This window comes from Orbicella franksi, chromosome 13, assembly GCF_964199315.1.
Source record: "Orbicella franksi chromosome 13, jaOrbFran1.1, whole genome shotgun sequence".
Classification (NCBI taxonomy): Eukaryota; Metazoa; Cnidaria; class Anthozoa; order Scleractinia; family Merulinidae; genus Orbicella; species Orbicella franksi.
Genome location: NC_138157.1, coordinates 19,161,697 through 19,172,966, shown reverse-complemented (window position 1 = coordinate 19,172,966; position 11,270 = coordinate 19,161,697). Strand labels below are relative to the sequence as shown.

At 41.7% G+C, this 11,270-nt stretch overlaps 1 protein-coding gene across 1 annotated transcript; it reads left to right on the top strand.

Annotated features, from left to right (window-relative positions):
* Positions 1–49: 49 nt before the first annotated feature.
* Positions 50–9,782, top strand: LOC145466575 (TNF receptor-associated factor 6-like). The gene is made up of 7 exons (XM_081450290.1): positions 50–1,329; positions 2,676–2,730; positions 3,839–3,943; positions 4,285–4,443; positions 5,004–5,081; positions 6,230–6,307; positions 7,333–9,782. The coding sequence occupies exons 1-7, from the start codon at positions 1,031–1,033 to the stop codon at positions 7,741–7,743; spliced, it is 1,185 nt and encodes a 394-aa protein (XP_081306416.1). The 5' UTR covers positions 50–1,030; the 3' UTR covers positions 7,744–9,782.
* Positions 9,783–11,270: the final 1,488 nt, after the last annotated feature.

Sequence of the window (11,270 nt, the reverse complement as noted above, 5' to 3'; positions counted from 1 at the left end):
CAAACTGAACATTTTTCCTCAATATGAAAGGGAATCACTGCGACACGCGCGGATCTACTTCCTTTCCCTCGCGTGCCTTAGCCCACGCACGCTTCTTGTGGGCTGCTTCAACCCGCTTCCTATTATTCTATTATCACTCGAGCGTCTGCTGCGCATACTACTAATGCGTTCTAGTAGCAGACTCCTTTTCCAATGTTCACACTGCAACATAATCCCGTAACGATTGCTAGTTCTAATGTGTGTTGTTTTGTGTGCGCACGTTTGCGTGTTCGCGCGTGCTTGTGTAGGGACAAGGGCGTATAATTTGTAACAAAATTCCTCGGGGCACTAATACACTAGTCATATGAAACCCCAGGATTCCCCCCTCAGGCATGGCCAGGGTAATGGTCATATTCACTCTATTTTGGACCCTCGGTAGGCAGGGAACGCGCTAGAAATCACGGTCTTCGCATCCCGAACCGGATGAACTTTCTGTACGTGATGCAGGACACTTCATGGTCGACTGAGTACTCTTATTCCTACGAATGTTTAACAGCCGATTAGCGATTACCTATGGATCACAAGTATTTTTTCTTTAGGCTTCAGTGGCGCGGTCGTCTACGAATCGAGTGGTGTGGGCTTGAGCCCTGGCTGGGGACATTGTGATGTGTTCTTGGACAAGACATCAACTATCGAAGGAATTTTGTGTTTGATATTTGCGTGGTAGTTCCTTGTCCCTAATATGGTCAATGCAGTTCAGCGGAACCAACGCGGAACCAAACACGGAATCCTTATAATTTCGTCATTCGTAACACGACGGAATCTTCCAAGATCATCCAATCTTGTTCCTTTTTGGTCTACTGCTTTATCATTAGTGATTTTCTCCCTTTGTTTTGTATTTTTTTTGAAAGGCACTTTTGTATGACGTGACAGCATATCTATAATTCATGCCTCCAAACGTAAACCAGACAATTCAGGCGTAACGTCACGCAATAGTAAAAAGAATTTTAACTTCCGCCACCCTTTCGACATTCAATTCGCTTCGCAAGCGATGGACGCGAGGCGCAGAGCGTTCTTTCTCTTCGCCAATCATTTTCTCGATAGGTCCGAAAGCGACGAAGAGGAATCTGACGAAGAATTCGAGCCCGATTTCGTTGATGTTTACGATGTTCGTAGCAGCGACGAAGAAGAAACTCGTCCAACGTTGTTTGGTGGCTACGATTACGAATTTGTGGACAAGGTATTAGACAGTCAAACATGTCCGGTGTGTCTTTTGCCGATGAGGGATGCTGTACAAACGACAGAGTGTGGCCATCGATTCTGTAAAGATTGCTTGCTTGGGATTCTGAGGTATGTCTTCTTCTGTCTTTATATCGTATAAAATTGGCAAGCGTTTCTTCATCGTGGAATCTTTATGAAGCGTTCGATTCAAGGAAGTGTTGCGACTTTTCAGTATCACCTTTCGAAGCAATCAAGCGATTTTATAATTTACACTGAGAGCCATTTTTCATCTCTTTTTTTCGTCTGTGCATAGTCAGTGGAGGAGAACTAACTCTACTAACTATGGTCTGTGCTACAAAGTGAGTGTATCACATTGTGCCCCATGTTCAAAGTCTTCGACAAGGCCATGGTTTTCCTACAGAATAATTACACTACATATTCTAATCAGTAAACGTGTTTATGCAGTCTGTACGTGACGCGATGTTAAGTTTTAAATCCAAATTAAGCTTCCGGCCATTAGTTTCCGTCAGCCCTTGATTTAGATCGAAAGTATAGCTTTAGAAGCGTAGTAAAATAATTCAAAAAGCAGAGGAAGAAATCGATGTAGTTTTTTTTTTTTTTTTTTTAATGAGATTCATCCTACGTGTATGCTAGCATACGCTATGTTTCAATGCTCGAATAGGAAAACACAATCGGCGTATATACTTCCGGTGGGAAAAATTTGTCTTCCGCCATTGTTTGGTCATTGGGAATTCGTGTTTTCCTAACGAGATAACAGTTTGCATATATTGCTTTTCGGATGAAACTTTTTTGCGGGAGAATTATCTAAAAATGAAGAGATATTTTTTCTCAGATTTTAATTAGATCAAATCGCTAAGGGGTACGTGGTGAGTTAGGGACTAGTCTTGGCTGATATCGTGTGATATCTACATATTTAACGCCGGGAGCTTGCTGTAAACTTGCTCGGTTATCTTGCAGAAGAGGTTTCACTAGAATGCCAATTTCAAAATCAAATTTGCTGAACTGTAATCCACTTCCATTTTTGTAATCCCGTATTTCTTCTCTGTGGAATCTTTTTATCCAAATACTTTGTAAATTTAGTGGAACTTGGCAAAATAAAATGGGAATTTAGGAACAGAACTTTCGATTATCGACCGGGACGTTTTTCCCTTAAAATTGCTTTTATTTATGATTTTTATTTATGAGTGTGAGAAAAAAAAAAAAGTACGGCATTTGTAGTATCCGTTATTAACGGCTCACGGAAACAGGAACTCGAAATGCAATAAAAGGCTTGTGTCGGATTCGAAAAAAAAGTCTTATCAATATGTGAATCAGTCAGTCAATATACTCGATGAAAAAATAGAGTAAAACCTTTTCTACACGAAGAATATATTCTCAGTTAAATTCTGACTAATATATTTCGATCAATTGTTTAGTCTCTAAAGGTTTTTTTTTTTCTGTTTAACTTTCGATAGGAGTGAAAACCCAGTTTGTCCAAATGATCGTCAAAACATCCAAGCTAAAGGAGGAGTAAGTATCCTGGTTCACTTCTCTCGCGTTTGAACTCTTTCGAGCACGAGTGATACGAAATAATGGCGAACACACGACATGTGCACGAGGTACATCGCCCGGGGGGGGGTACTTTGGGAATTTTTGGGTGGGGATGTGCCGCTGGGACCCTGAAACCCTTAGCCTATAACAGAGCTGGTTCAGCTGAATTTTGCTACCCTATACTAGAGTAAACTCCCCAAATCCCCCCATCTATCGACACTGTCGAGACTGATTTGCATAAATTTAAACTTGCCGATTTGATTTTTTCGTATTTTTGAGTGGCAATTCCTGGTTTCCTCAGTCTAGATAAAATCTTCAACCAACTAGTCAGTTTTGTAAAAAATTATACCCTATTCTAGACCCAAACGCTCTGATTTATATACCCTATCCTAGAGTAAACTGCTTGAAAACCATACCCTTCACAGCGGCACATACCTATATAGCCCATATATGGCAGTACCCCCCCCCCCCCCCCCGCCCGGGTACATCGAAACAATGCTGACTATGCGGACCCTCGCAGACGGGAAGTGCTCGAGTTTGGATAAAGAGTTTGGATACAGAACACGTTTGAGTTGACTTAACTGGTACCACAATTGCGACGCTGCAACTAGAATAGTCAGAATAGCCTGCGAGGTGAAGCCGTTACCGAGCCGCGCGCGACGAGACGGCGAGCGAAAGCCAAGCTGCGGGAGACTTGTCGGCCGGCAAAGCGAGCCGGTGAGGGGCTGGCACGCAGCGTATGAGAGCAGTGTGAGGGTAGTGTTTGAGAGGGCGCTCGCAGGCTACTAGAAAATCAAAGCGTATTGTCTTCTATCAATTAATTTCAAGTCCGTTTTACGTGTAAACCTGATTTGACTAAACATGTTTCCAGATGTTGAGCTGATGTGATTAGATACATTTTAAACTAGCTAGGTCAAATATAGCAGCAAAGGTTATCCTGTAACTGGCAATCACTGAGTGGTTGTAATGAATTTTCTCGAGTCCTGTCTGCATGCCGCGACACCACATTTGTTCATTCGGGATCAAACTTAAAGAACAAACACAAGTCAGAGTGTAGAAACCTAATTATGTACTCCTTTCTGTTTAGTTCTATTCTGATAAAGCATGGGCCAGAGATATTTTGTGTCTCCGTGTTAAATGCAAGCGGAACGAGAGAGGATGTGAGTGGATTGGTCAACTACGACATGCAGAGGTAATGTCGTCAGTGTTGGTTTATTAATTCTTGATACATCAATTACCCCTCTAAGCTGCCGCTCTCTCTCTCCCTTCTTCCTTCCTTCCTCCGTTCCTTCCTTCCCCTCTCTCTTTCTTCCCTCTTTCCTTCCTTTCTTCGCTCCGTCTGACCGTCCATCTGTCTCTGTCTGTCTGTTTGTCTCTCTAACTGTCTGTCTGACTCTGTTCAGTTAGATTTGATTTACAATAATCTGGCATTATAAAAAGACATTACTTAAGGATGTTTGTGAACAATATAATGTTACAAATTTTGTAACTCGCAAACAGAATTAATTAGACGTTTAACTTTACTTTCCTTAGGATCACCAAAAAAAGTGTCCTTATGAAGAAGAAAAGTGCGTGGACTGTGGCCATGACATACAACGGAGGAATCTACAGACTCACAAACAGGAGGAGTGTCTGCAGAGAATGGTGGAGTGTGTCTTCTGCCAGGACAACTACCGCTATGCCAATAAAAAAGTAATAATTATTAAAACTATTCATCTTAATCCTGCGTAAGAATAGAACGGTTTTTAATTGACTGTCGTAAAACAAAACGTAATTACTCTAGCCAATCACAAGGGACACAGACAATGCAGTGAACCAATCGAAACGGAAAGTAATTACATGTAGCTGACGCGGGAAAACGCGTGCGAACGCGTCACGATTGGTTTTGGTTTTACTTCTGATTGGATTAAAAAAGGCCCGTGTGTTTTTTTAAGCCAATCGTGTTATGCAGCAAAGCAAAACCAATTACTTTTCGACACTCGAATGAAAACCGCTCTATTTGTTTCAACCATGCTGCGTTTAATTTCAGCCCAGGCCAAATTAATAAATGGCTCCTCTGCTATATATTGTGAGCCAAAGGTCGTTAATGGATTGTAAATTAATGGTTTGCAGTAAAAACTTTATTTGAGTTATTATGCTGGTAAAAGTTTGCAAAAAGTTAAATAACGGTTGGCATATACTGTACAAGGCATCAATTGGCATATCCTTCACTTGATAATGTCTTCCATGTTTCTTTTCTTATCTTAACAAAGATACACGAGACTTGCTGTACCCGCTATCCTCTCATCTGCACCAACAACTGTGGAGCTTTACGAATCCCAAGAGAAGAGGTACAGTATCGATAGAATATCTCAGTTTTACAAAGTTCAGCTACACTGGGGATCTCGCTGGGGTATTGCTCTTCCTAAAAACAACGATCTTGAATAAAGACGTAAAACCAATTGCAAAAAAAATGGAACACTTCTCCCAAAGTTGCGTTATTCCCAGGAAAACATGTGCTTATTATAAAAATAAACGGACGGTTTTAATTCGGACTCCACTGAAAGTTAATGTCATTACTTATATTTTTTAACGCAGTCTCTATATTCAGACAACGATGATAATAAAAAGCTATCATTGTGTACACAATGTCCAACTAAAATAAAGAAGTGTCTCGAGTCTTCTTCGCAAACATTGGAGAAAGACATGAGACAGTTGCGCTTTGTCAGGCAACAGACTAACACGTTGAAAAGCGTCGCTGCGTGCCAATCACATGTACTACACGTGTTTTAGGTTGGGGTAACGTAATGCGTGGAGTAGACATGAGTCCGACTTTGCGTAGCAAAAAAGGTATTGCTAGTATCACTTGGCCTTAAACCAAAATAGTTTGCCAAGCACAGGAAAGCGAACGTAAGCCCAGTCACCGGCGATTAGAGTTGGTTTTGTTTCTGATTATGGTAAAAAAATCTCCCGGCTGTTTCTTTTGAAGGCGAGAAAACATTGTGGGTTGTGAAATCTGCGGGTTGTTTGGAATCGTTTCTCTCGTTTGTTGTTTGTATTCTTTTGCATTGTTAAGTTTAGCTGTTTGTAGATGAATAAAATTGTTGTTGTTGTTGTTGTTGTTAATTAATGTTGTTTCTAGGCGCTTTCGGAATTGCGATCGAATATATGTAAAGTTCAAAATGAAAGCTATCAATTCAGTTTCATTGTGTCTACTTTCGATCCTCACCGCTTGTCTTGTCTTTTAACTTCCCCATCCTTTGGAATTCAGTACGTCTGAATCGAAATTTCCTGGTGAAGTTTGTTTGAATTGCCGGTTTCGATCGTTCATCCTTCAGGGAACGCCATCTTCCTCTGTCATCTTAGTAATCTCTTGCTGGTAAGAGCAGGTCATGGAGGAAGAGACACAGATTCATCTTTCAGCGGCGTTTATTAGTCCATTTATTTTGGAGCTGCATGATACTCGTGGTTAACATCATTTTGCACTTTTCCTCGACAGATGGACAGACATATCTCTAACCAATGCCCGTTGACGGAAGTGACTTGCCCCTACGCCAAAGCTGGTTGTCCTTTTAAGGTTTGTGATATTGATAAAAAATTAATACCCCCAAATTTAGAGCGAGAGTAGTTTTGGCACTTATATTCCTTACATAAGCTAAGCATGGACGAGTCGAAGAAAACACGAGTATTAGATTGCAACAGCTAAAGCTTGAGCGTTATTCGAAGCAAAAAAAACCTCCGTCCTCCCTCATTGTGGCTTTGCCCGTTTTTCATAGTCATGGAGTTGATTTTGGGTATACCTCATTGCCAAGTTATTCAACCTAACTGGATCAGGCTGGCTTACTAAGGAGAGAGATTTGATAAAAGTTTTCCCAAACTTAAAATGGAATCCTCAAGTTTTTATTAGGTGCTCCGTACACTTCAGTCTGAATCTTGACCCTATCGTTAATCCAGTATTTGGGACTAAGGAGCAATAACCCAAATAGCCTATAGGCGCGATAGGACCAAGCTTCAAACAAGCGTCAAACTGAAGAGTATAAGTCGCACCTTTCGCAGAAATGCATGGGATTCCTTTTAAAATATGGAAAACCTTTATTAAATCTTGTGCTTCCCATAAGTCTGTTCCAGACGCGGAAAACTCAGTAGTGCTGTATACAGCCACAGTGGCGACTCTAGAAATCTAGAGGTTCTCAAAGCATGCGGACATTTTCCATCTCTCAGGCCTCATATTTTTCAAGAAGAAAAACGGGGTGCACCCCTCGCCTGCGGGCCCGTCTGGTCCCGTGTATATGTAATTCAGTTCAAATGTAGAGCGGTTTCACTTGAGTATCGAAAGGTAAATGGTTTTGCACTTGCTACACTACACTATTAGCCGCCACGTTTTTATCCAGTCAGAAGTAAATCCAAACCCAAACTTGACTTACTCCGCACACGTTTTCGAATTCCCGCTCTTCGCGTCAACTAGAGCATTTACTTCGAGCTTTCATTGGTTCACTGGATTTTCTGTGCCCGTTATGATTGGCCGGAGTGGTTACTTTGGTTTTGGTTTTACGACACTCACTTGAAAATCGCTCTATTTGCTGTTTGGAATTTCATTATTAGGACAAGAGAGCTCATCTAAACAGACACATGGAGAGCAGCGTGGATAATCACTTGTGGCTGACTTGGTATTCACTGGTCGAGACGAAGCAGGAACTCGGCAACTTGAAAGATCTGCGGCAAAAATACCTCAAGGTACAGCAAGTCAATGCTAAGCTGACCCAGTCCTCTGCTGAGTTTCGTGACGAGATTCGCGATCTGTCGGCGGCTGTGAAGAGGCTGGAAGCACAGAATGCCAAGCAGGTGAAACAGATCGAGGACTTGACCAGGAAACTTGAAAGGGGCACACCAGAAGAAAAGGTGTCAGTGGAGAGGCGAACATTGTCATCATCGGCCGGGAAGCGCATCAATGACGACATCAGGAAGTCCAGTACACGTGACTTGGAGTGGAGCGCTGTAAGGAAAAGAAAGTGACTTGAGGGAAAGAAGCCTAAAAATGAAACAATGAGAAAGTCAATTTGGTTTTCTGTTGTTGTTGTTGTTTAAACTACGATTAACGCGAATGGGATAATATAAGTGTAAGCCCATTTTTTATCTCCTATTCATTGCTTAAGAGCGTTTTTTAACCCTTAATGTTAAGTTGTAGTTCGAGATAAGGACAAAGAAAGTAGTGAGAGATCGTCAAAAAACTAAATTCAAAGGAAAATTAACCTGATGTACCTTTGAAAAACAGGACCTCCGAGTCAAGAGCTGGTTGTTAAGGCTATTAGGATGAGACATACTATACTTATATTGGGCTAAACGACAGAAAATGTTGAGAAATATGTCAGAGTGCTGAAATACTGTAAATGCTCTAAAGACAGCCAGAACCCCTCATCACTGTTTCTCAGAAACCTTTTGCTTTCATTGTTTTGTTAGTGCTACTCAGTAAATATCAGCCCAGGTGTTTCGAAGGATGGATAATGGTATCCACTGGATAAATAATTAATCAACGAGGTGTCGATTTTCTCAACACAATTATTTACTAGGTAGCGAAATAGCTGGAAACATGGTTTTAAAATTTTATCTGTGTGTGCACTGATGCCCGTTCTCTCCCTTCCTCCATGGAAAATACAGGCCCATCAATGTTCGAAGTACTTTGCTTGACTAAATTTCTTTACTTTCACAAGGATACTGCGCACAAGCTTCAGAGGGACTTTGACCTAATTCAAAAAATTCTGAATATACAAGACAGCGTTAAAATTTGAAACAGAAATTTAAAAACGATCGTCAAGGTTCACGTTCTTTAAAGATCTTAAAACTACGTAGAATTAATGTACAAAGAAATGTGTCAATAACTGTAACGCACGTGCACAGCCATAGTACTGTTCATTACAGTAAAACGTTTGTTAAGTGATATTCCCGTTTCCGTTGTAGCTTTCTTAAACTCCCTAATTTCTATCTTACTACGACTAATACAAGTTTTGTTTACCGTTAGAAGGGTTACTTGTAAAGCAAGAAAAACGCTTGTCTTGAATGAATCAGTACGTTGGGTGGCAGGTTGCCATGTCTGCCGTAATACTTATGCGAGTTCTCTCAGTATTTCCATAATTTAAAAGAAACTCTAAACGGAAAATACTTAGCCCTGGGCTGTAAGAGGTATCAACGAATCCTCATGCCTGATCAAACAAGAATGAGCCCTCGTAAAAGAACAGACCTATCACAATAGACGGAAGTGAAACTTTGCAGTAATTTGCAGATCAGACATCTTCATAGCTCACCAAATAAAACTGACGACGAATTTGAACTGGAGTAAACAGAGAGGAATAGCTACCCGAGCTAACCTGATCTCATGTCAGATCAAACTTCACTTACACCAAACTGCAGTGCTTCCACATCTAACCGACTGCCTCAAAGCGCTGGAACACTTCGGTAGACGGTCCAGCTGGCGCGTGGGGCATGGGGTACTAGGAGACAGGTATCTATGATGTTCCTCTAAGCCCCGCAAAGCTTCCTTTTCAGAAAAGAACAGCTCTTTCCCCCATCGCACATCCCCCCCTGCCCCTGCCCCTGCCCCTCCCCCCGCCCCCTCACCGGCTCCATAATAGCGCTTGGGCTCCTGTGTTTTTTTAAAACCCGAAAAAGGGCGCTGACGTTAACTTTGATCTGTACAAACCAGGTTTTCTTTTTGAACTCACACCCAACATTTGCTGAGAAGCAGAATTTTTCTGTCAACGCTTTAGAAGAAGAAAATGTTCCCTGTGCGCGCATGCACGCCAAGCGGACCGCAAATATCACTGCACGAAAGGGACTGGGAAGGACACCGTGTTGGTCATTTCCAGGCTTTCGCCTGCATTCAATCCAATATGGCGAATTTCGAGCAACACATTTAGTTGCAAACAGTCGTGTTCCTCTATATCTGCTTTTCCTAAAATATGTTAAACAACTTTGGAGAACGCAGACAGCTTTCTGGTAGTCCTTGGATTTTACAGTTATGCTCCTGTCAATATAAACCCCACAGGAGAAGGGGGCGGGGGGGGGGGGGGGTGAAGTGTGGATAAGAGGTGGAGATTTGATGCCTGAGACGAACCTCAAGTCATGCCTTTGACCATGGAAAGTGGCCCTAAGCTCGGGAGAGTCTGACCCGGTGTATTGATCACTGCTCATGCTGTGGGAAAAGGTAAATTTTTATTTGTTTCAATTACCATTTATCTGACACTTTAGACACCGTCTTAACAGATATTGTCTATTTTGAGAAAGTTTTCAACTTCAAGTACACATTTGATTGTCTGAAAGGGAGGTACTCCCCACAGTGACCTTTATGAAGAGGCTCTGCCTGAAAGGGGTACCTTTTTCACTGTCAGACTTCAAGTATATAAAAGGGCAGGGAATTCACAGGTTGAGGTATTATCGTATATGAAAGGGTAGGGAAAAATCTGTCATTTAGTTATTTTATAGCCTGCAAGCAGGCTCACCTTTGAGTCACACGCACAGGCGGCAAAGAGCAAAGCGATCCGGCAGAAAGGAGTCTGGTGAAGAGGTGCCACCTGAAAGTGAGCCTGCCCTGATCTCTGTAATTTTTTCACTTCTGCTTTGTCTGAGCAAAGTGAAATACCATTGGTCAAAAAGCGGGAAAAGCGAGAAAACTGTCAATCTATTATGCTTGATGAGGAGTGATTAAATCCCCATGGAGTCGGTAATTTACCGCACAATAAAAAACAAGTCGTCCACATTTGGAGTCAGAGGAAGAGTTGAGTGTGCGTATTACTGATGTTTTAACAAAGTTCCTGTCTATTTCTGGTTAAATTTTAAACTAGAGAAGGAACAGGAAATAGCAGTTGAAAGTATGTCAATGAATCAAGCCGTACTTGTCATGTTGCCGACTGCATATGGGAAGTGTTAAATATTACAAACGTATGTGATTGCAAGTGGGCAATAAAACAACATGAAGGCATTTGCCCATTTACCAGCATCAACAAAGACCAGATTGCCAAAGCAAGATCACTTGGAATCAAGTGTGTGTCCTTAGTAGACATAAACTTTGACAGTTTTTCTTCGGCAAAACTTTATCAATAACGAATATCGTGCCTACATCTTGTTGTGAAAAAGATTTGCAATTTTCCTGAGAAATCTGAGCTGCCAAAATTCATGCTTCCGGTGAAAATTAATTGACTTATTCTTTTCTGCGGTTTCCAGGGTGGAAATAGGAAATTTGCAGAGATCAGAGCAGGCTCACTTTCTCATCTCGTGGCTTTGCCGCTTGATTTCGTGTGCGCACTTGTGCTCCAACATGAGCCTGCTCGCAGGCTAGTTATTTTAAACGGCCTCTAACCCATTGACTCCTGTGCCACCCGTAACCGGCCGTGATGAGCCTTGGCCTTTGTTCCACTTCTGGTGTCAAAATTGGTATCATCTGTGCTCAACTTCTGCAGGGGGAAAGATCTTTCCAATGATATTCAGATCAGAGTCACCAGCTCAATGGAGCCTGAAATATGCACAAAAGTGCTCAGAAATTTGAGTGA